General features: G+C 39.6%; 1 protein-coding gene across 5 annotated transcripts in view; it reads left to right on the forward strand.

The window, feature by feature from the left end:
- LOC126458029 (lysophosphatidylserine lipase ABHD12) overlaps positions 1–26758 on the forward strand; it is a 98022-nt gene that overhangs the window by 47539 nt on the left and 23725 nt on the right. For all 5 annotated transcript variants that reach the window (XM_050094816.1, XM_050094814.1, XM_050094817.1 and 2 more), the window contains 6 exons: positions 1487–1592; positions 16289–16485; positions 22497–22629; positions 22766–22883; positions 22975–23136; positions 26260–26387. In XM_050094816.1, coding sequence (XP_049950773.1) covers positions 1487–1592; positions 16289–16485; positions 22497–22629; positions 22766–22883; positions 22975–23136; positions 26260–26387 — 844 coding nt within the window. The remainder of the gene's footprint in view (positions 1–1486; positions 1593–16288; positions 16486–22496; positions 22630–22765; positions 22884–22974; positions 23137–26259; positions 26388–26758) is intronic.

Genomic DNA, 26758 nt, shown 5'->3' on the forward strand with positions numbered 1-26758 from the left:
CATTGTGATTAAGGTATGTAACATTTCACAATCGAACCTGTAGAATGCCAGTTTCGTTTTTCCGCACTGTGTGACTATTTATATGAAAAATCATGTCTCTTTGTATACAAGAGGATTTTTTTAATTTTCTGCCGTAGTACAAATACATGAAAAATTTAAATTAATTCTGAGAGAATGGACGAGGCTATTTATCATCATATCTCAGTATCAAATTTCTCCTATTCTATTTGTGGTCAAAGTGTGGGGATGTTAATTAAATGTGTGTACCAATTATGTGCAGGAAGAAGTGGGTGGTTTTCTATTCGTTAAACATTGTTACTCCTTTAAATTCAAGGGATGTCTAGTATTTTCTGTTGAGAGGAAATGTTTTATATAGGTTGTGACAGTAAGTTGCGGAGAGAGTTTACCTACAATTCCATCTACTGTATGGATTCATACTTCATAGGTACACGTTGCAGTCGCGCGGTGTTAATGTTCCAACAATCAGTTGTGTAGAAGATAGTAGTAACTATATCACAATTCACTGAAGACACTCTGGGAATAAAGTTACTCAATGAAACAAGGTGTGCCCACTATTTCGGGAGCATTATTTGGATATGTTGCGGAGGTCCCATAGATTAAAGTCGAATATGTCCTTCACATTAAGTGAGTAAATTGTTTTGGAAATGTCCGTTTTTTTTTAAAGACATAGAAGGCATATTTCATATTTTGCTTGTTTGTGTATATAACAGAAAATTTTAAATATTTGAGTAACATCTTTGTAATTGTTAAACTTCTAATGCTAGGGAAAAGTGAAAGCTGCAGAGACCAATGGATGTAACATATCGTTATGGCAGTGGTTGTAAATCAGAGATGCATAGGGCTCAAATCTGTCTCTGGTCCCCCTAATTTAGATATTTTATGATTCTCTTTAGATGAACTATTCATTCAACAGACAACAGCTCATTACTTCACATATTGAGGTGGGTGAGGTGGTGTTCCATCTCAGTGAGACGAAACCACCTTCAACTGAGTTGGTGTTTCATCTCGGTGTCACTGGAACATTAAATTGTGTTATTGGTCAGAGGATTCTAATCAGTGACAATAAAAAAGAAAAAGCAAAAATAGTAGTAACAGATAGTTTCTTCCATTTGGTAGGGAATGGTAAGAAACCTTATATGCTGCAGAATACTTCAGTGCACATGTAAAGTTGTCCGGTCAGGCCACAGTGTAGGTGTAAGTGTGTGATTGAGTTACTTATTTCGTTAGTTAATTGGTTAGAGAGAGAGAGAGAGACAGAGAGAGAGAGAGGGGGGGGGAGGGGGGGGGGGAGGGGGAGGTTGTGCAGCTACAGTAATAATCATTTTCTAAGTGTGTGTGTCTGTCTGGTGTTCAACTCTTCCTTTGTGTGGTAAGCAGTTGGTTTCTTCCCTTACCATATTTATCCTCCACAAAAAATTTGTTAATACATGTTATGAAAATGCTGTAGGCTTATTTTTATTTTCAGTGAGGTGGCCAAGGAATCCTGACTTCAATGTGCCAAAGAAGTATGGTCTTGATGGAACCAGAAATTTTTATGTTAAGACAACAGAGGATGTTCAGCTTGGAGTATGGTAAGTAATCCTTATTATTTTTATATCTAAGTAAGTAATTTAGTAATTAGTTTGTAACTAACATTAATTTTATGTATGAACAATGGGCTGCAGCCTTCATTGACACACTGATTTTGTTAGTGTGAATTTTTTGGAATGCTGCATAGTGGCTGTTAAATTGCAACTTACTATCAAATTATTAGGTGAATGATCTATGAAACGCCGGCCGCGGTGGTCTCGCGGTTCTAGGCGCGCAGTCCGGAACCGTGCGACTGCTACGGTCGCAGGTTCGAATCCTGCCTCGGGCATGGATGTGTGTGATGTCCTTAGGTTAGTTAGGTTTAAGTAGTTCTAAGTTCTAGGGGACTGATGACCACAGCTGTTAAGTCCCATAGTGCTCAGAGCCATTTGAACCATTTGATCTATGAAACAACCGCTCTACTATAATAATCTTTATGCTGCTCAGTGGTAACAAGGTGTCTGTGTATGATTTATACTAAGTAGAATTGCAAATGCTTTAAGTAGATATAATTTTAGTTCCTTGCTCTGGTTGATTTTAATGCAAATTGAAATGCTGGAATGATCCAGCCACATGTGAAAGAAATTTTTTTTAACAGTGACAGCTGTTACATCTTATTTGGGGAACACTTTGGCCCAACGTGCAAACCTCTGATGCAGTATATACTCGTATATCTCAATCTGAAATCTTTTGTGGTCATTGTCATTGAGGGTAAAATCTTTTGGGAGATTAGGCCAAATCATTTTCCTGCTCAAACTTCAGTATTGTATATTTTGGCAAAACATTGAATTCTGAAGTTTGTGGGGGAATATGATGAGTGGGGCCTACTCTTCTAGAAGATTTTACCTTCAGTATCAGCCGTCTTCATGATAGTATTGAGCTCCTTATGTCAATATGGACATGCTTAAATCACTTTTTGATGCAGAGAAGTGAAAGTACCAAATGGGATTGCAACAGACTGTTCATCTTGTTGTGTTGGCATGCACCACACTTATGTACAAAGTTGTTGCAGTATTTTTTGTATTCTGGGTGCAGACTGCCAGCTTAGTGACTTACGTCTTGATGTAACTAAGTGTGGAGCAATGAGATAACACACCAGTGAGAAACTGCTGTCACAAAAGGGGATGCTTGCACAACTGAAACACTCCAGTAAAACGTAATATTGAAATGTGGCATCAGGAGATGCCTGTGCAGTGAGCCTCATGTTTCCTTAAGGAACACATTCAGTTCATTGTCTCAACACTATGCAAGAGTGAAAGCTTCAATATCAAGTTACTTTGTGATAACATTGGTACAGTAGTTTCTGTCTGCTAGCACATTATACATACTTGACGTCTGTTGTGAACTGCACAATACAGTTTAACTGTCCCGCTGACATACCATTGCTTCGTCCAGTCTCTCACGAAGACCAAAAGTGAGTGATAAGTGATTCAAAAATGTCTCACTTTTGAGAATGTACAAAAGTTTTTCTTGGAGGCATGGCTACATATACCTCATACTTGTGTCCGCATCAGTTCATTTGCCAGAATGATCACTTTCGACTGAAAATTACCAGAAGTTGGTTTTGTTAGTTGACAAATTGTTTAACACAGCTGCTGTAACAGTTACAAATGTGTTCATCGTGAGAGTGACAGATGGCTGAAGAGAGTGACAGATGGCTGAAGATGAGACCATGCCAGTGGTGTGCCTTCTGCAATAGTGACTTATAATCTGTTCAAAAGCATTTACTTTAGTCTTACTCTGCAGGCTTAAATTTTTAGCAACTATTTGAATGATGTGGCCAAAACCATATTACTGTATGCAAAATCTGCTGTGGATATTTGTCATGCTCAAGACCTGCCACAACTCGTGTACCCTTTTAGATTGTTTAAACTTGCAGATTGCTTTGAAAACGCTGTTGAGACTATCATTGAGACTCCTTGGTTTCCATATAGGAGGTCTGTTCAAATAATTCCGGAACATTGGTAATTTCGCACCAATGGTGTGTTGGAGCGAAATGCAGTTGGCATCCCTGCACACCCCTTTGCTTAATGTGTAAGTGCCGGAAGTGAGGCTTTGCACTAATTCTCACTGTCTAATTAAATGCAGTAAGAAGGAATGCTGGGAGCATGGTGTCTCTTCCTAAGGAGCCTATGTTTCTTCATCCCAAGTGTGGGCCAAGCTCCATAATCCTTTCGGCCACCAAATATCATAGCTGTTCTGAGTCTCTTCCTTCAGTGTGGCATTCGTACTGATGCAGCCCACTTTGCAATAGTGTCAGAATCCTATTCTTATCCAGCTACCATTCAAATGCGTAAGTTGAAGACGTCTCTCTATCTTTCACCCCACCCTGAATTATATAATGAACATTTCACTGACTGAGGACTGCTTCAGGCTCTTGTCTTGTCACAATATAGCCCCATGACCTGGTTAAATTCGTAATCAGATGGTACAAGATAGGAGTGTTACTGAGACTCCATCTACTCAATGTCTTTGACTATATTTGACTTGAAGGTGTTTCTCTTTCGCTGTGGAGAGATAGTACCATCTACTCAATCATTAAGCCAGACAAAAACCCAACATCCATTGACAGCTAATAAACACTTAGGATCATCAATGTGCTCTGCAAACTGCTTGTAAGGTTGGTAGTCTGATGATTACACCGGATTATCAAATGAAATCAAATTAAGATGCATAAAGACAACATTTTTCTGATGCTCTGTTGTTAAAACTTCCTCGTATGATGCTTGCCTGGTGTTCAATGATGATAACTGGAAGAATCAGGATCCTTATGAGATGAGGCTTTGATGCAGGTTGCTGTACAGGAAACCTGCTGAAGAGGATTGATGATGTGCATATTGGTTGTTCTGAAATGTCAGTGGAAGATATTGGCAAAAAGGCAAACCAGAAGATCAGATTAGAAGAAAAGAGCTGCATGAAGACCACAAAGACCAAATGTACAGATATGGCCAGCACTAAGGTGCTTGGTTCTGGCATAAATGTTAATAATTTTTTTCTGCATTGCTTGCAACTTTCATTTTTCATTGTTCAATGAACACTTTCTGCTGAAGCATTGCAGACAAAAAGGTGAAATTCACTGCATATTTTGTACATACTGTAACAACTTCCTGTGGTACAAAGTTTTTCAAAGTGAATTACTGTCAATTTATGTACATTTTTGCGAAATAAAAATTGCTGTGTATCATAAGCATAAATTTAAAAAATTGTGAGAATTCTAAGACTGATATTAAAAAAGTGGTGTACAGATTTGTGTACGTAATTACTAAGAATAATGTAAGACATTTTGAAAGTGGCAAGTAAAGTATGTGTTGTAATACTAAAAATATGCAATGAGGTACTGTTTAAATTATTTGACAAAAGAAATGGAAAAGTATACAGATTATAGCAAATAACATAATGACAGTATGCAAAATGTGATTCAGTTGTCTTTCAAACAGTAGAAGTTACATTAGCTCACTTCGTCTCATTATTGTCAGTTCAAACTAGTACCCATTACGTTTTTAACCTTCTCCCAGCTAAAAGGAATTCTTTACTCTGTGACTGTCTTTGCCCATAGTAGGGTTGGTGGGTGGGGGAAGGGGGTCCGATGCAGATCTGGTTTTTCTCACCACAGATGAGCCCTGAGAGGTGCTTTGTCTGTTCTGATCGATGTACATCAGCTCTGGCATCAGTAATGCTTTCAATGCCTCAATTTTACCAGTCCTGCATACTTTTACGATTCCTTTAAATTTCTGTTGACGTCACTAACTCCAGACAAATTCCCCCTTGAGCAAGGGACGAACGACCTCACTGCTTAGCCCCTTAATCACCAACCAACCTTCTATATTTGTTCATTACAAAATCATTAATATGCTGTGTCGGATAGCAGTTGATTATAGTTTGGGCATTGAGTTATCAGTAGTTTCTACAGGAGTGCCATCTGTTGTCGTAATTACAACATAGAGTGATCAAGTCAAACTGCTCTTCGAAGGACAACGGTACACATTTCAGCATAAACCAGTAGTTTTATATTGCAGTTGGAAGCTTATCTAGATACAGCCAGTATGCCCATGCATGAACCAGTAACATTGGATAAGTTGATTGGTTAGAAATGTTTCACTATTGCTGAAGTAGTTATTTATTGAGTGACACCTGGGCATTGCCAAAGCTGTTCATCATACCAACAGCAAACTTAACAATCATTCTCACAACAGAATTGTTGACATGACAGAACTACCCTCACCTATAAAAATACTTCTTGCTTTCTTTTTAAAGACTCAACATTTATTTATATTATATCACTGACTTCAACATGCTTGCTCTACTTGTTGTAAGTCATATCTCTAAACTTTCAACACTTTTTCCACTTTTTGAAGTTCAAAATTGGATTATTCTCCTTCACTTTATGTGGAATAATGGATAAAATGAGAATACAGGGACTTTGTTTTAATTTTAACAAACCAGTTTATTTTAGCTCTTTAAAATGATTCAGATCTTTACATGGTCAAATATTGATGTGAGCGAGTGACCACAAATCTAATCCCCATAATGAACAACACACACACACACACACACACACACACACACACACACACACACAATAAAACCTCGTGACGTGGCTACCACTTTCCAGCTGATTAAAAAACTCAACCACTTCAGATACACATACCCACTACAAATCTTACTGAATGTGACTCATAACTTATTACTAGAATAATGGTATCAGTTGGATTTTCCATCTCCAAATGGTTCATCTAGGGCAAGGAATCTCTATAATTGTCGTACTAACAGTGAGAATGGGCTAAATACACTGGTAATCACAGTTCACTTTCAGTCCGTTTTTTCTTGTGCTTGATCCTGTAACCAAGAAAAACTTGAATGACACTCAGTTACTAAATACTCAACAGTGTGCCGCAAGTTACAACCTCGCAGTAACACTATCCTCCACAAATCTACACAAATAGCTAATGCTCAACTACCTTTGCATGTGCTTATCCCTAAATTTCCAAACTATACGCAATACCCCAGTCTTTTGGCATGTACAATGGACTGTCACAGGCAACAAAACCGGTCCCCATCAGACAGAATTATGGACATTAAAATCTCTATGGTTGTACCTACAATGCACAAATACTAATCTTCGAACTAACACAGCATGCCGACAATGCTACACTAAGCCTGTCACTCGAAGATCGCTTGACCACAGTTAAAGTACAAAATAAAATTACAAAGAACTCCTTCCAAATAAAACAAGCCAAATTGTTCTGCTAACTGTGCTGTAATATTGTTTTGCATTATCTAACTTGCATTTAAAAATCTAAATCCAATCAATATGAGCTTCTGAAACGTTTTGAACAAAATTCATGAAAAACCTTCAACTGTCTTTGATAATCAGTACCAAATTCTTCTAACAAAGTATCAATTGCGACACATGTAAACGTGTCTCGACCTACGTGCAGTAACACAACAATCATCTACGACTCAAACTCACGTATTCTTCAGCTCCTCAATAGTGGCTAACTGCTTCTTTCCACAAGACCGTAGCTGACTGTGTGAAGACTTGTACAGCTGATTACAGTACAGGTTTTTCTAGAACATATACAGGGTTATTCACGGATATCTGCAAATATTTTAATATGTTATTCTACAAGTAAAACGAAAGAAACATAGGTCCGCAAATGTTCAGTTATGAAGTTACGGCTAGTAAAAGATTTTGCCTGAAATTTAGCAACTTTGATAGCATGAAGTCATCACAAAACTCATTTTTCTTGAAAGGTAACATCGGAGTTACAGTTAAAAAATATTTTTGTTGAGACTTATAAACCAATGTGCATATTTCCACAGTATCAATACATCTTTGGCCTGAGATGTCGTCTGTTTTATAAAAATAGTTAATTACAGAACTTTTATACATTTTGGAATGTGTAAGTGCTGTAATTAAGACCTGGGATTAATTAACAGAAATAGTTTAATGCCAAGTGCAATGTTGTTATTACCTGAGAAACTAGTTAAGAGGGGTCATTATTGCATAGTAGAGTATGACTGTCAAGTATAATTTTCATTCATGGTAATATGTACAATATACTCATTTGTGGTGTGTTGTTGATCTCTATAATTATTTATGAGCTTAACTCAAGAAGGTCCATGGGATCATTATAATATTACAGTGTTGGAAAGCTGTTTTAACAATGCGATCAGATACACGAGTGCTGATCATTTCCAGAAATGCTCACACAGTGTTTCAAAGAATCTTATCTTCTGAGAGGTTAGACCTATTGCACCTCTCCATGAATTATTAGCAATTTATTGCATTTTTTCCCTATATTTCCTCTTGTACTGGGTTGGGGTCACACCTGAATATTTTATCAGGGCTAGAGAGATGGACACTCTTACGTGGCAATTCTGGCACAGCGCAACATGAAGACTGACCGTGAGAACAATGCAGCTCAAAGTATCTTAACTGAACCGTTTTAAGTGACATGAAGTGACCGAAACATAAATACATCCAGGCAGATTAAAACAGTGTGCAGGACCAAGACTCGAACTCGGGACCTTTGCCTTTCGCGGTCAAGTGCTTACCATCTGAGCTATCCAAGCACGACACACGCCCCATCCTCACAGCTTTACTTCCGCCAGTACCTTGTCTCATAATACTGTGAGGGCGGGGCAAGAGTCGTGCTTGGATAGCTCAGATGGTGAGCGCTTACCTGCGAAAGGCAATGGTCCTGAGTTCGAGTCTCAGTCTGGCACACAGTTTTAATCTGCCAGGAAGTTTCATATCAGTGCACACTCCGCTCCAGAGTGTTAATCTCATTCTGGATAAATACATCCAATTTGTCAAATATAATAAAGAACACTGAATAGTAAAAACATTACTTGTTATAAGCCAAGATATATGTAAAGACAATAATGAGTACCTAGTATTCAGTATTTCCTATCACTGTAGACATTTCTTTGTACAATATTATTTATGTAGAAAGTAAGTTTTAGTTTTCAATTGGGCAAACACATGGCTCTCATGGCAAGAAATACAGTATAAATCCCTCAACCATTTCCTATCCTCTGGTCCCATAATAAAAAAGTACTTCCCTGGACCTTATACACAACATTATTCATATGACCACGGTAACAACTTCTACTGCCTGCTGGCATGAGCAAGAACTGAAGTACACCCTTCCAGCAGATACTGTATGCAGATGTGATGGTACTTGGTAGGTGATAAAAACTTTTGTCTTCTTAAAAGTTTATAAGAGGAAGTATGTATTTATAGGAAAAATATAACTGCGATTTTATAAAACGCACAGTCTAATCATTGAAAATGTCAGAGAAACATGACCAGAAATGAGAAAGTGAATCCTTGCAGTCCTTTCTTGTTACTCTTTTTCAAAATGGTCTTCTCGCTTGTTCTATGGAACGAGGGGAAGCTACAATTGCTTTGCCCTTGTGAGGGGTGTCGAATAAGTAATGCAACACTTTTTTTCTGAATACACATTGGTTTTATTCAGGATTCCAATATACCATATTAGTCCCCACTCTTTTGGCTACAAAAGGATGGAAGTCGGAAGGTGTAAGATTCACCATGATATTTTTTTTTGTGGTGTGACACCACACCATGGATTGCCATTTTGTTTCCTGTTTGAAGTGATGAACCCACATTTCATCACCTGCAATGATGTTCAACAAAAAATTGTCACAATCAGCCTCATAATGCACAGGCAATTCTGTACAGAGGGTCCTTCGACTGCTCTTTGTGGTTCCAGAATACTATTTACGATCTTCCGTTAGGCGGCAAAGAACGCAGCAGGTGCACATACTTGAGTAGCCCAACTGGTGGAAGAGTATGTGAGCACTACCAACAGACATCCAGCTGAGTAACGAGGTGTTTGTTTGTGATCCACCGGTCACCCAAATGATAGTGTCCACATATTCCAAAATTGCAGGAGTCACAGCTGTGCATGGCCAGCCAGCACACAGAGATCAGACAAGTTCACGTGACCTTGTTGCGATGATGACAAATGCCTTGCCCAATGATTCACCATGCTTCTGTTCACAGCCAGGTCTCCATACACATTCTACAATCACCTATGTATATCTGTGATGCTCCAGTTTTCTGCCAAAAGAAACTCAATGACAGTTCTGTACTTCTATAAAATCACTGTTACATATGCCACCAATTGGAACTTCACAGAACTACAGGGACTGAAACAGGAATATTCCACAACAAATTCTGCATTTTTCAATCAAAACTGGCACAGAAAAAAAGAGTGTTGCTTTACTTATTGAATGGTCCTTGTAAATGACAGTTTTGTTACACTGGATAATACGACTTGGCTTTATAATTCAAATTTCTCAGCAATACAGACAACAAACAAAACAAATTTTTAGTATTATTTAATTATTTTTGGTGCAATGAAGACATAATTCTTATCCAGCACAAACTGTTGGCATACGGACAGACAAAGGCAATTTCACAGATTTTTGCACTCAAGCTGCCACGTAATCATGACATTTAGTTTCATAATCACGCAACAAAGTGTTTCACACATGCACGGGGCACATTTAAGGGAAACAGCGAAAGATCTCAAAAATAGCTACAAAACAGATTTAACACTGCCAATGTCCTCAAAACATTTATGACACTATCCTTGTAATTCCTTCACTGCCACAATGAATTCTTCAAACCTTGCATTTTCTTTAATGTAAGCGAGTTTGGGGAACTGGAGTGTTTTTCTGAATGTGTGTGTTCTTTTTAATTCAATCCCCATCAAATTAAAAATAAGTTGTTTCTCACCTTGCAATGTCGAATGTCATTCCCATTTCATTCTTAAAGCCTTGTGGCAATAGATCATCAGACAGCCTCTTTTTGTGCAGGCACACGCTGGACTTGTGAATGCGAAGAAATAGCAAAAGGAAAACAGCACTGGCGCCATGATTCTACCAAACTAAAAAGAATTGTGCTGGCTGAAAAATGCCACACCACAATAAAATTTAAAAAAAGAGAGAGAGAGAGAGAGAGAGAGAGAGAGAGAGAGAGAGTGTGTTTCTGCAGTGGTTTTCCAGAACATCCAGAGAAGCAAGGATTATTATACAAGTAAATTTGTTTGCTTTCCATTAAAAATGTAGAAACATTTACGTCATTATTGACAACAGTTAGTGAGTTGTTTCAGTCATTTCATAACCTTGAAACAAGTTAGTTTTCTGTATTGTTCAGTGAAAGAATATGACAACAACAGTGTATTTAAGTGAAACCATATAGTAACTGTTGTAGTTTGTAGATTATTTATGAAATAGGGATGCCTTTCAAATTTACGACAGGGGAATATGTCGATATGGTGTTTATTTATGGCAAATGTGGTGGTAATGCTATGGCCGCAGTTAACAAATATCGCATACGTTATCCAACTCGGAGGGTTCCGCATGCACGAACCATTAGTGGAGTATTTTGAATGGTACGGGAGTCAGGTTTTCTACATAGCATTTATAATCAGTAGGAGCACTTGATTCATGATGAGAACAATGATGAGGATATTATGGATGCTGTTCAATGTAGTACGGGTACCAATACATGACGTATCTCTCAACGATTAGGCATTTCACAATCTAAGGTATGGGGTACACTGAAGTACAATAATATGTATCCTTACCATAAACAAAAAGTGCATCATTTACATCCGGGAGGTCCTGCCCTTCGCTTAGAGTTGTGCACCTGGTTAAATAATAGTCAGCAGTTACGCAAATACATTTTATTTGCTGATGAGGCACAGTTTACTCGAGGTGGTATAACAATTTACATAACGAGTGCAAATGGTCTTGAAAAAAACCCACATGCAACAGTGCAACGCAATTTCCAGCAGTGATGTAGCATAAATTTGTGGTGTGGTATAATCAGCGCACGTTTCATTGGACCATTCATTTTCCCAGGACGTCTAACTGGTGAGAAGTACTTACAGTTTCTTCAAGCACACTTGCTCGAAGATGTTTCACTTGCTACACAATTGCAAATCTATTTTCAACATGGTGATGTGCCTCCACATTTCACCAATGCGGTTGCTACACATTTAAATAAACGTTTTTCCTAGAAATGGATTGATTGTGGTGCTACACATCTGTGGCCACCCAGATCACCTGATTTAACACCCATGGATTTTTGTGTATGGGGATGGATGAAAGACGTAGTTAATGAGGACAAATTCAATACATTTGAGGAATTACCTGCTCACATTATGAATGCAGTAAACAAAATTAAGAACAACCATGTGAAATTGAAACGAGCAACAAAATGTGTTCATACACATGCAGCTAAATGCATTGAACTTGGCAGAGACATTTTTGAACATTTATTGTTCATGTTTAAATGCGAACATTTTTAGGTTAGGCTTTACCGTGACTGTTACTGACATTAAATGAAACAACAAGTTTACTGTTACCAGTCACCGTTTTATTTTTTCCACGACGCGTTTCGAAGGTTTAAACCTCCATCATCGGGTGGATTTACATTAGTTGGTATTACATATGTGTGTGTGTGTTGTGTTACGATTTTGTATGAACTTGTGGCACTTCCTCCAGTGGTCACAGGTTCCTTTTTCTGTCGTAACACATCACATATATTGCAGCAGAGCTAGTGTATAGTGTGGCTGCTATCACAAGTGGCACTCCATGTAATGGGATAGGATAAGCCTGTGACAGGACTAGAGGAGACTGCTGGGTGTGTGGATTGGCCAGGTCTTGCATCTAAATCTTCAACAGGGATATGATCCCTATGTCAAGGAGATGAGAGCAGCATAGGGATAGAGAAGGATATTGTGTAGGTTGGTGGATGGCAGAATACCACTTCAGGAGAGCTGGCAAGTATTCTAGGTAGGCTGTCTCTCATTTCCGGGTATTACAATAGAAATTCAAAGCCCTGGAAAAGGTTGTTATTAAGTTACTCCAATCCAGGATGATATTCAGTGATGAGGGGGGTGCTCCTTTGCAGCTAGGTTCTAAGGGTTGGTGGGAGGATTAGGGTTGTGTGAGAATATGGTACTGAAAAACTGTTTGCAGACTATGTTTGGTATATAGTGCTTTTCTGAAGGCCTCAGACTATATGGGAGTGACTTTTTGGTATGCAAGGGATGATAGCTCTGAAATTGCAGGTATTGTTGATAGTTAGAGGGCTTGATGTGAACAGAGGTATGGATGGAATCATCAGAAGGTGAAGGTCATCATTGAGGAAAGTTGCACATTGGGCTTAGGAGGACCAGGTGAAGTGAATGGGACAGAAGGTGTTTAACACTGGAGGAATGAGGATAGGGGGCCTTTGCCCTGGATCCAGATCATGAAAATGTCACAATGAACCTGAAGGTGTTTGGGGTTTTGGGAGGCTAGGATGACTCCCTTTAGATGGCCCGTAAACAGATTAGCATAAGGTGGTGCCATGCGGCACCCATGACCATGCCAATGAGTTGTTTATATATCTTCTCCTGAAAGAGAAATAGTAGTGTGTGTGGATGTATAAGGAATGAAGTTGTGGGTTCGGAATCTGGTGGACTTTGGGAGAGGTGGTGGTCAGTAGCAGCAAGACCACGGGCATAAGGGATGTTGGTGTATAGGGCAGTGGCGTCAACAATAACAAGCAGGGATCAGGGATCTACATGGTAATTGAGTGGTGATGGTCGAGAGTCAGTGAGGGAAAGTGGTTCATACCACAATATGAGAGGCTAGGCTACAAGCAATTTTTTTGGAGATGTTAGATAGTAACATAAATTCTTTCAATGAAAACACAGTAACAGGGGGGGGGGGGGGGACAGATTTGGATTAGGGGGAGGGGGGATTTGGGGCAGGCCTAAGTGTTTAAATAAGAGTTGGAGGTCGTATAGGACTTCTGAGATGTCGGCACGATTCGTCAAGGCACTGGTGGAGCCATTGTCTGCAGCGAGGCTCATTAAATCAGGCTGTTCTTTTGTTGTGAGGTTTGTGTTCTTGAGAAGTGACTTGTGGAAGTAAGGAATTCTTGGAACCTAATTGGGGTGGTTAGAAGGAGAGGGGGAGGCTTCTGGATGGATGGATGGTGGTATAGACTGGGAGAAGCAAGGTTCAATGTTGGATTAGTTTGGTTTTTGTTGGAGGGATTGGTAGCAAAGAAGTGTTTCCACTGTAGGGATCAGGAGAAGCAGAGTAGGTCTGTGATGAGTCCAGCATGCTAAAACTCGGATGTAGGACTGAAAGTGAGACCTTTGGACGAGATGGAAATTTCTGTAGCATTGAGGTTTTTGGTAAATAGGTTTTTTTAATTGAATTTCTTGGACTTTAGCTTACATCACACTTATTTAAAATTAGTGTTAAATATTTTTTATTCCCTCGTGAACCATGGACCTTGCCGTGATGGGGTGGCTTGCATGCCTCAGCGATACAGATTATTGTACCATAGGTACAATGATAGCAGAGGCCAGACAAATGGGTGTTTCCTGTAGAGGGGAGCAGCCTTTTCAGTAATTGCTGGGACAAAAGCCTGGGTGATTGGACTGATCTGACCTTGGAACATAAAACATTATGGCCTTGCCGTGTTGGTATTGCAAGTAGTTGAAAGCAAGGGGAAAGTACAGCTGTTATTTTTCCTGTGTACATATAGCTTTTCTGCACTGTTAAATGATCATGGCAAGCTCTTGGGTAAAATAGTCAGGAGGTAAAATAGCTCCCCATTTGGATCTCTGGGTGGGGCCTATTCAGGAGGCTTTCATCATCAGGAAAAACAAAGCTGGCACTGTAGGGGTTGGATATGGAATGTTAGATCCCTTAATCGGGCAGGAAGATTAGAAAACTTTGGAAGGGAAATGTGTAGGTTGAAGTTAGATATAGTGAGAATTAGTGAATTTGGTGGCAGGATGAACAGGACTACTGGTTTGGTGAGTACAGAGTTATAATTACAAAATGAAATAGGGTCAATGAATAAGAAAATAGGAATGCGGGTCAGCTAATATGAGCAGCAAAGTGAATGCATTATCATAGCCAAGACTTCGTCTGTCCCACCATCATCCTCCCCCCCCCCCCCCCCCTCTCTCTCTCTCTCTCTCTCTCTCTCTCTCTCTCTCTCTCTCTCTCTCTCTCACACACACACACACACACACACACACACACACACACACACACACCACGTCACACCACTTCCTCTCTCTTCCATCATCAGTCTCTCTCACTTTTGTCAGGTTTTTTTTTTTTCCAAAGAAAAGCATATTTGCCTTTTTTGTGCTCCAGCAGGAGCCTTTTTCAGCTGGTTTGCTTCTTTTCCCTATGCTACCTTTGGATCAAGAGGTCCCGTGTTTGATTCCCAGCCAGGTTGGGGATTTTTACTGCCCGGGTACGGATCGTTTGTGTTGTCATCATCATTCAGTTTTCATTCATGAATATGGCAAAATTGGCCTGTGTATAGATTGGGAATGTGTAAGGGGAATGATGACTGTGCAGTTGAGTGCCCCACAAACCAAAACATCATAATCATCATCTTGCAGGAGGGTTAGTTGTTTATACTTGTTAAATGAATTGTCTAGGCCATAAAGTTTTGACAGTTTATTTATATACTTACATTCATTTACATACTTTTGACACATACAAACAACAGATAAGTATGCATGATATAAGATTAACACAGAATCGTCTCCCACCCATTACAAGTCCTTCTTACACTACTGTACATAAAAATGCATAGCATTTTTAGGCTATCCTACAGCTTACCAAAAACACCATGTTTAATGTTGAAGTACAAAGAATGTTGTATGACAAAATAATTTTTTGTACAGTGCTTACACCACCAGGTGACATCATTGAATAATTTCCAGTTCGAGACAGCCTGTATAGACGTGAATTGTCCATTATACAGAGACAAAGTTTTATTGATGGAAAAAATAGCGATTAAAAACATAGTGTGGTGACCTCAGAACCCTTCCAGTGGCCCCTAAACGCTTGCAGTGTATTCACTATGTCAGTTGAAACTACATTTAAACTCAGACCAGATATTACATTCATATTTTACGTGCATGCTGTACTCTTATCTTTTAACTTGTGGATCTCAACACCAGATGATCATACCAAAAAATGTTTCAAGGTTCCATGAGAACATCATCTAAAGAAATTTCAACAGTACGCCATGAATAAAAATTATATAAGTGGTCATCCCCACAGTCTGTACTTTCGGTGTCCAAAAATCATGATTTCTCAGTGTGTTTTCAGGAACAGGCCATAAGCAAATGGTGCTTTCAGAAGCCACCTAAGGCCCACCCTAGACCACAACTAATGCAAAGGAATCAACCAATTTGCTTGGACTGGAAAAAGTGTGTAATGTTTAAATTTTGACTCTATGTTGTAATATAGCTACATTTCTTTCTTCTGATAGGAATAGAAATGGTCGCTAGGCCAAGGGCTATACAAAACACTTGTCCTCTTATCTCTGTGATCAATGGAACCTGAGATAAGACCCACTTAAAAACTTTTTTTTTTTTTTTTTTCCGCATGACTTTTTGGAATGTATTGGTACCATACACAGTCATGCAAAGACTGATCATCACTAATGCTCCATTTCTTTCCATACCATCTTGAAATGAACTTACTTTTGTGGAGGAAGAAGGGCAAGTTACATACATAGTGATGTTAGTAACAAGAAGTATCAACAGACAAAATTCAATTTCCTTAGCAGTAATAATAAGTCACTGCCAGCAGTTTATAGAACGTTTGGTCTCTTTTTCAGGCATACATTACCCAAATCTCTCATCAATGAATCAAAAACTGCTGATGACGAGTTTTTTGAGAAGTCACTGACACGTGGTGAGCCAATCATACTGTACATGCATGGAAATTCTGGATCTAGAGCAAGTCCACATCGTGTTGAGCTGTACAAGATGCTGAGGAACCTTAATTATCATGTTATTAGTTTTGACTACAGAAGTAAGTATTGTTAAGTAGATTTTATTTACAGATCTTAATGACTTAAGTTAATGCAACAAAAGATTTTACAATTATACCACTTATTTATTTAAATAGTTTATACAATTAATTCTTCCCTTGCAGTGGCTTATTAGAATCACTGGAAATGAACTTTTTTTATAGTTTGGCCATTATCTGAAGTACTGTTTTAGGATTTGTTTCCTGACGCAGTTTGTGTTTTCTCTATTCTGAAACAGTGTGTGTGAAATAATGCAAAGTTCAGCTGTGGTCCAGATTCCATGTTTCAATTGTTTGTTTGCACAATGAGATGGATTAAGTAGTTCATTCTAAAACAATATAAAAGCTTAAACTTCCTACCAGATGAAGACTGTGTGCTGGACTGGGATACAAATCGGAACTTTGCTTTTTGCTGGATAGTACTCTGCCGACTGAGCTTGCCGAGCATGACTCACCCTCATAGCTTTGCTTCCACCAGCCTCTCCAACCTTAGCAGAAGTTCTGCTGCACACCTTATGGGACTACAACTCTTAGAAGAAATGATAATGCAGAGGAATGGCTTAATCATAGCCTAGGATGTGTTCCAGTGTTGCCCCATACAGTGCAGGCACTCACAGACATCCCTCACCTGCCCATGGGCAGCTGCATCCTGGCTGCATGACTTCCTGTGTGTTAGCCGTTTGCCTGCCCCTGCCCTCTTGCGCCTGTGGGTGCCCAGTTGCCTGCTGGCAGGCACTCTTGATGGAACAGCCTTGCATAGGGGATTGCTTCCAGGCTGAAATTTGGATGGTAGGACAAGAGATACTGGTGAAATAAAGATGTGAGGGCGAGTTGTGAATCCTGCTTGGATAACTCAGATGGTGATGCAATTGCCCACAAAAGGCAAAGGACTTGGATTTGAGTCTTGGTCCAGCATACAATTTTAATCTTCTGGGAAGTTCAAATCAATGCACGTTCCACTGCAGGGTGGAAATTCATTTCAGAAACTTGAGAGAGAGAGATGGGTAGAGAGAAATGTTGTGTCTGTTGCACACCACACCTGCTTCGGGGGACAGTCATTAACTTGCTGTAATATAAGCATTGCTGAACAGTATAGGAACAATGCTGAACACAAATTTTGTATGAAACTTACATGAATAAGTGCAACACTTTCGAGTGGGGTAGGGAGGGAAAATGGAGGGGATAGCAGGGTATAGGCAGGGGAAGAGGAATCAGCCCTCCCTGGCAGAGTTTGCAGGGATGAGAGGTGACAAGACAGGGCTGCCAAGAGCAGTGTCAGGAGGCTGTGGATGAGGGAGAAGGGTCAAAATGAAGAGTGGAAAAGAAAGGAGCAGTGAAGGGAAAAAGTCTGCTGAGTGCACAAGCAGAGAGCAGCACACAATGAGGGTGATGTAAGGCAAATTATGAGGTGGTGGCAGGATAGAGGAGGTGGAAACAGTTGGGTCAAGGGTGTGGGGACAGTAGGTTACTGTAGGGGGAGGCTGGGATGATTTTGGGAGTGGAGAATGTCTTGTAAGGATAACTTCCATGTGCACAGTTCAAAAAAACTGGTGATGGAGTAGAGGATACAGCTGGGTTGTGAAGCAGCTATTGGAATCAAGCATGTTACACTCAGCTAAATGTTGTGCCACTGGGTGATCCACTTTGCTGTTGGTCATAGTTTAGTGGTGGCCATCCATCCTGGTGGGCAGCTGGTTGGTAGTCATTAGGAGCACAATAACCAGCTGCAATGGGGCATCCAGAACTGGTGGGTTTGTGGTTTTTAGAGAGCATGTAGATGGTGGGTGTGCGGTGTGTCATAGGGGTGAGGAGAGGAAAATGGATTCAGGGGAGAGGTTCTGGGAAGGGCCTAAGGTTTTAAGTAGGGATTAGAGGTTATATTGGGCTTCTAGGATGGGATCACAATGGCAGAGGTTCTAAATGGTGAAGTCACAGTTGGCGGAGGCCTTCCGCCAGGTAGTCACCACAATTTATGACGACAGTGGTGGAACCTTATTTTGCAGATAAGTTGATTAGGTCAGGATCTGTTTTGAGGTTGTGTATGGTTGTCCTGTCTTTTTCTGAAAGGCTGATGTTCTTAGGAAGGGACCTGGGGAAGGATGGTGAGATCAAGCTGAAGGTAAAGCATTCCTGGAGGGTGACAAGGATCACCCCCTGAAAGAATTTCAGCCCTCATCGACCAACACTTCCAACTTCTTGCCCAAAATCTAGCCTCTCACATCAAAGATACCAACCACTACCTTCACCGACTCACCACAATCGCCACACATTTGCCTCCTGGATCTGTAATCGTAATTGTCGTCACCGTTTTCCTAGACACACATTTTTCATGAACAAGGTCTTGCCATTATTGAACACTATGTCTCCCAATGTAATTCAGACTCCAGATCCATTATCTCATTCCTCTTATGCCAACTATATGCTAACACACAACTTACACTCCATTTGAAGGGGAGGTACACAAACAAATCTGCAGCAGGGCTATAGGCACCCACATGGCACCCTTCTGAGCCAACCTGTTTACAGGATGCATAGAGGAGACCTTCTTAGCCTCCCAAATTCCTGCTCTGTTTCAAATTTCTTGATGATCTCATCATTATCTTGACTCAGGGCCAAGGTGCCCGATCCTCATTCCCACACAAGCTTAACACCACCTCTTCCATCCACTTTACTTGGACCTCGTCGCCCATTGCCACCTTCCTGGACATCCACATGCTTCTGATGGCTCCATACACACCTCTGTCCATGTTAAATCCGCCAACAGTACCTGCATTTCGACATGTGCCATCCCTTCCACACCAAAAAAATGCATTCCGTACGTACTGACCACCCAGGGGTAACATATCTGCAGTGACAGGAGCTCCTTTGCCCAGTATGCTGAAGCCTTCCAAAGACCTTCACGGGCAGGCACTGTCCCTCAGACCTAGTCCGCAAAAAGGTTTTCTTGCCATATCCCCATAGACCCCTCCAGTACTCCCACCACCCCTAAGAACCAGCTACAAAGCAGCATTCCCTTCATCACCCAATATCACTTTGGTCTGGGACTACTGAACCTCATCCTTTATCAGGGCTTTGATTATCTACGATTGTGCCTTGAAATTAAGGCTTCCTACCCAAGATACTTCCCTCCCTTCCTAGAGTGGTGTTTTGTTCCCACACAACCTCCGCAACATCCTAGTCCATCCCAGTGCCACTCTCAATCCCAACCCCTTGCCACAGGGATCGTATCCCTGTGGAACAGCCAGGTGCGAGGCCTGCCCAATCCACCCAACCAGCACTTTCTAATCCAGTCCTGTCATAGGCTTATCCTACCCCGTCAGAGGCCAGGCCACCTGTGAAAGCAACCATGTTATATACCAACTCTCTCCAGTCAGTGCTCAGCTTCTTATATTGGCATGATACCAACCATCTATCCACCAGGAAGAATGGCCATTGCCAGACTGGCCAAAAGTGAAGTGGACCACCTTGTGACACAACATGCAATTGAACAGAACAAGCTTGATTTCAATGGCTGCTTCACAACATGCACTATCTGGATCCTCCCCTCCACCACCAGCTTTCCTGAACTGTGCAGATGGGAGCTATCCTTAAAACACATTCTGCACTCCCAAAGCCATCCTGGCCTCAAAATACAGTAATATACTACCACCACACCTTCCACCCAACTATTTGCACTCCCCAGTTCCTATTACATCCTCGCAAATTGCCTCCCCTCACCCTCGTGGTATGTTGCTGTCTGTTGCGCACCCACAAGTCGTTCCACATTCTCTGGTCCTCTCTTTTTTTGCTCTCCATCTCCCTTCTAGTCAACATTATCAAAAGCTTTCTCTGAGTGTACAACTGTTACAAACATAGGTTTACTTTCCTTAATCTATCTTCTAAGACAAGTCGTAGGATCAGTTTTGCCTCACGTGTTCCAACATTTCTACGGAATCCAAACTGATTTTCTCCAAAGTTGGGCTCTACCAGTTCTTCCATTTGTCTGTAAAGAATTCATGTTAGTATTTTGCAGCCCTGGCTTATTAAACTGATAGTTTGGTAATTTTCACATATATCAACACCTGCTTTCTTTGGTATTGGAATTATTATATTCTTCTTGAAGTCTGAGTGTGTTTCACCTGTCTCATACATCTTGCTCACCAGATGGTAGAGTTTTGTCAGGGCTGACTCTCTCAAGGCTATCAGTAGTTCTAATGGAATGTTGTCTACTGCCAGGGCCTAGTTTTGACTTAGGTCTTTTAGTGCTCTGTCAAACTCTTCACCCAGTATGATATCTCCCATTTCCTCTTCATCTACATCCTCTTCCATTTCCATAATATTGTCCTCAAGTACATCACCCTTGTATAGACCCTCTATATACTCCTCCCACCTTTCTGCTTTCCCTTCTTTGCTTAGAACTGGGTTTCCATCTGAGCTCTTGATGTTCATACAAGTGGTTCTCTCTTCTCCAAATGCCCCTTTAATTTTCCTGTAGGCAGTATCTATCTTACCCGTAGTGATATACACCTCTGCATCCTTACTTTGTCCTCTATCCGTCACTGCTTAGCCATTTTGCACTTCCTGTTGATCTCATTTTTGAGACGTTTGTATTCCTTTTTGCCTGCTTCATTTACTGCATTTTTATATCTTCTCCTTTCATCAATTAAATTCAATATATCTTCTGTTACCCAAGGATTCCTACTAGCCCCCATCTTTTTACCTACTTGATCCTCTGCTGCCTTAACTATTTCATCTTTCATAGCTACACATTATTCTTCTACTGTATTTCTTTCCCCCATTCTTGTCAATCGTTTGCTAATACTCTCCCTGAAACTCTGTACAACCTCTGGTTTAGTCAGTTTATCCAGGTCCCATCTCCTTAAATTCCCACTTCTTTGCAGTTTCTTCAGTTTTAATCTACAGTTCATAACCAATAGCTTGTGGTCAGAGTCCACATCTGCCACTGGAAATGTCATACAGTTTAAAACCTAGTTCCCAAATCTCTGTCTTCCCATTATTTAATCTGTCTGATACTTTCTAGTATCTCCAGGATTCTTCCATGTATACAACCTTTTTTTATGATTCTTGAACCAAGTGTTAGCTATGATTAAGTTGTGCTCTGTGCAAAATTCTACCATGCAGCTTCCTCTTTCATTTCTTACACCCATTCCATATTCACCTACTACGTTTCCTTCTCTTCCTTTTCCTACTATCGAATTCCACTCACCAGTGACTATTAAATTTTCGTATCCCTTCACTATCGCAATATATTTTTTCTTTTTTTTTCTTGTATCTCATCATACATTTCATGAATCTCTTCGTCATCTGCATAGCTAGTTGGCATATAAACTTGTACTACTGTGGTAGGTGTGGGCTTCGTGTCTCTCTTGGCCACAATAATGCGTATTTGCTGTTTGTAGTAGGGCTATGATAGAAGTGCATTGAAAGCTATATCAAACCAGATTTAGGACTAGGACCACACCATCAACACAACAGATCACGTACTGCCTCCTTCCGCCACAGTTCCTCCTCTTGTCCCGTGTGCGCATTCTCTCTCTCTCTCTCTCTCTCTCTCTCTCTAATTCTCAGCCATATGATGGTTAAATGTCCAAGGCATTGTTTTCACGACACTTACAATTTGCTTTTACGCTTCAACTGAAAATAGTTGTAAATTGAGCACATAAAATTCATGACCTTACCTATGCGTTGTTATTCCCCTTCAGACTCTCCGTATCTTTGAAGCCAGCAAGTGTGTTATCAGATGAATTCTTTTACAACAGCAAACATCACTTGAATTTATGGGACTACATTGCGCTATTTTCTACAAAGTGAGTTAACATTATCTCAGCTGGAGTGTTATATTGTAATACGCAGCACTCTGTCAGTGACATAAAGTTCTCTCTAAATGAAAAAAGAATGGTAGCCTTGATGTGAATTATTTGGAAAGATCCTTCCTATTTCATCACAACATATTTTTGTGTCACATTCTGTGTCATTCAGATGTTGTTTACCGTCACGCTTATTGTGATACACAGGTTATGCTGATTCAAGTCCTGTGTCACCATCGGAGACAGGTGTTGTGTCCGATGGAAAATTTATGTACAGATGGGTGGAGGAGCATGCCAAAGGATCTCCATTGTTTGTGTGGGGTCATTCTTTAGGAACAGGGTAACTACTTCATAATATGTTATTTTTATTATGAAACTATAGATTTAAAAAGAAATGCTATTATGCCTTAATCATAGGACGTAATGGTAAGATGCCAGTGCTTATTTGTAAGAAATGTCTCCCATTTTTGTTTTAGAGTGTCATCACATGTGTTAGATCTGTTGGCACAAGAAGGAAAGAGTCCATCTGGACTTATCCTGGAATCTCCTTTCAATAATTTGAGAGATGAAATAAAGGAACATCCATTTGCAAGGGTAAAATTACAGATTTACATCAATTATTGATTACAGTTTCATATTTGAAGCCCTTCCATATATTTTGCTTAAATAAGAATCTCTGTTTCAGCTTTTCAACCAGTTACCATGGTTTGATTTCTTTTTCATTGATCCAATAGAGCAAAACGATCTGTTGTTTGCTTCGGATAAGCACTTGGTGAATGTTCATTGCCCTATTCTCATTCTGCATGCCCAGGATGATGTCGTTGTTCCCTTCATTCTGGGCCAAAGGGTTAGTACGTATGTCATATCTTAATTACAATAATGTATACTAGGAATCAGAAAATGTGCCTTAATCATAATATTGTCTCATTTGTGATTTACCATGTTTCTAGCCAATAGCAGTAGTTACATGTTCTGATAAAATTTTTCGAATGGAATGTGTTACTTGTCACTCAGTCATTCAAACATTTATTATTAAAAGTAAAGTGAAGCATTTGTTGATGTTAAACCTTTCTTTAGATTTTCCATGGGATTGGTTTTCCATAACATCTCATATTAATAGAATGTGACACACACTTAAATGTCACAGGCTGCTCGTCACTACTCAATCTCAGTTTTTTTTCCTTTTTTGTACCATATGGAGATTGGTTTTCTTGGAGAAAACATGAATAGTGCATCAAAACCACGTTGCAATGTAAAAGTTTTGGTGTAATTGTAGGTCTAATAATGAAATATTTCAGGAATGCATTAATACTTCTTGATTTCTTCTACCTCGTCTGTGTTGAGATTACTTCCTTTCAAGTACAACTAGTTCAGACTACCTGTCCAGCTGGTGCATTTAGTTTCCTCCTCCCCTTCTGGGCGATTCTTCTTCTTCTTCTTTTTCCAGACAGTGTACATTTAAAACATTGTTGTATCAGAAAAGTTGCATCACATGGTGACAGTTTTATTGTTGCAATTACAATATCATGGAATGGATAGTTGCTACTTACCGTTCAGTGGAGATGCCAAGTCACATACAAGCACAACAAAAAGACTGTCAAACAAAGCTTTCAGCCAAACAGGCCCTCATATGAATTACACACACACACACACACACACACACACACACACACACACACACACACACAGTGATCACTGTCTGTCGCTGTCAAGGTCAGATTGTGTGTGTGTGTGTGTGTGTGTGTGTGTGTGTGTGTGTGTGTGTGTGTGTGTGTGCGTGTGTGTGCGCGCGTGCGTGTGTGTGTACACACTTCTGATGAAGGTCTGTTTGCCTGAAAGCTTCGTCTGACAGTGTTTTTGTTGTGCCTATCTGCGACCCAGCATCTCTGCTATACGGTGAGTAGCAACTGTCCTTTTCATAATATTGCCAATTTTCCATCCTGGATTTTCCAGTATTGGTGCAATGGTAGTGTAAGTTATTTCACACTGCATAAACTAATAAAAATGCATAAGTAGCCATATGTTGGAAGCATCAGACGATTGCATCAAAATTCTCATTTCATTTTAAGTTGCCTGTACTGGCGGAAACTTACAGACATAGCTCTTGCCTTAACAGAAGCAGAAGTTTTAGAAAATTAAATAATAAATAAGTAGCAGCAATTAACCCAGCTCAGAAAAGGCGAAACAATAAAATCAACATCCTCCATTTTTTATTCCATTTCTAATCCTTGTCTACACATTATATTTTCCACTTTTACTCCTCCCAGCACCAAACTATTATTGTATGCTATAGCATACATCCCATTAACCTGTCCATTCTTCTACTAACAGTTTTTCATAGCTTTATTTCCTAGGATATTTTTACTAGTAATTTTTCATTTTGTACTTATCTATATTTGTCCACTTAATTTTTTACATTATTTCTGTACCAACACATTTCAAATGACTACAGTTTATTGTTCTCCTGATTTCCAATGGTCCACATTTCACTTCCATATTATGCTATGCTCCAGATGCACAATTTTAGAAACTTATTCCTCATTTATGTATGAATATCTGAAACCAGTATAATTATATTAATGTAGAGAGCTTTATTTGCTTACGTCAGTCTGCTTGTTATTTTTACTTTTCTGAATTTATGTTTAATACCCCTATATGTTGTGTGGATATTTCATATAATCATACCTTTCTCAATATCTTCTTTTTCATCCATTCTGATTCAGCCTGTTGGAACTTCACCTTATTTTAATTCCTAACTAAAGCTCAAATATTTCTTGAATCATCGATGGCTTCTTTTCCTCGACTTTCTCTGCACTTCCGGTATTCTATCCTACTTAAATTATTTCATCATCATGTTAAGTGGAATTGGTTCCTGTGTGTACTTCATGACTGTACATATTTTTGTGTTGCTTGGTAGAAATCTTATGTATAACTGTTATTCTATGGTAAAGGATCCAGCCAAACCAGAATTACTAAGTTAGCAGTAAATGCTTATTGAAAACTTTTAAAAGAAGCTTGCATCAAATCCAATACAATTTCATGAAGATGTGAAACATAAAATGACTATGCTCTTCATCGCCCAATCCAGGAACGGCATAAAACTAAGTTAGTTATTGGAAGTTGTACATATAAACTCCCATTCTGGCTTTTCTTGGTTTAGCATTTATATGGTTTTACAATAAATCTCGTAAGGCAACACTAGAGGGATTCCTTCAATAAGGACATAACCACCATTGTCCTGCAGAGTTGTGGTCCATCACCGATTACTTTGTTGTGAATGGTATATTTAACATTCTTCACAAAAATCTATATAAATTGCTAAATTATATAATTTCATAAGTAACGAATTTCTAAGGCAAGTGAATATTCCTTGGTTATATAGCTAGTTTAGTAATACAGATAATGCAGTGAGACTGAAGGTAACCTCTTTTTATAACTGTAAGTTCATTTTATCCTTGATGGGAAAGATGTGTTTAGTTGTACTATATTTGCAGACTGAAGTGACAAATGAAAATTTGCACCAAGTCCAGGATTCGAACCCATGTCTCCTGCTCACTAGCAAATGCGCTAAGCACTACACCACTCTGGCACAGTGGCTTTGCACAAATGCAAATGCAAATGCAAATGCAAATGCAGATTCCTGTTCATGCCTCTTGCCACTTGGTATTCCCCGATTTACACGTATACATCATAGATGTTTGAGACTTGAAAAGATTTCTGGAACCATATGGTTTCATTTGCTATTTAGTTGTAGGTTTATTTTTCACCTATTGCATCTTGTTTACACTTTCATAATTAAAATAGTTTGTGAAGAATTGTGACTAATGAATTATGCTATTACTGTGAAATACTGTGGTCATTTCTCAATAACTGCTGGACCAATCTAAACTAGAATGAATCACTTCTGAAAAAAAAATACATTGCAGGAAGCAGATAGCAATAATAAAACTTCGTTTTAAATTTATTTCAGCTCTACAAAAGTCTTGAACAAACACGGCCCAAAGATGCTGCTTCTGTTGAATTTGTGATATTTGAAGATAAGTACCGATATGGACACAAGTATATTTGTAGAGCTCCTGAATTGCCTGACATTATTCAGTAAGTATTTAAAAATACTTTGTAATGTGTGAATCCTGGGGGGGGGGGGGGGGATATATTTTTGGTAATTCTTCTTCATAGTGTTAACCTGCACTAGCAAGGTCCACTTGCTGACACCTCTGTCTCCATTTGGGTCTGTCAACGGCATCTTCATAGTTGGCACTGAAGAACTCCATATTCCTCTTGATACGGCCCATCCGTGTCTCGGGTGTACCACTAGGCTGTCTGCCATTTGTGTCCAGGTGTGTAGTTGCTCTTGCCACCAAGTCTGCTTCACTGCGCACGAAGCGTCCATGTACCATCTTAACCTGCTTTTCCATAGTTCGTCTGAGATGAGTGCAACTCAAAGTCGCTGTCGAACGTTGACGTTT

Source organism: Schistocerca serialis, chromosome 2 (assembly GCF_023864345.2).
Source record: "Schistocerca serialis cubense isolate TAMUIC-IGC-003099 chromosome 2, iqSchSeri2.2, whole genome shotgun sequence".
NCBI lineage: Eukaryota > Metazoa > Arthropoda > Insecta > Orthoptera > Acrididae > Schistocerca > Schistocerca serialis.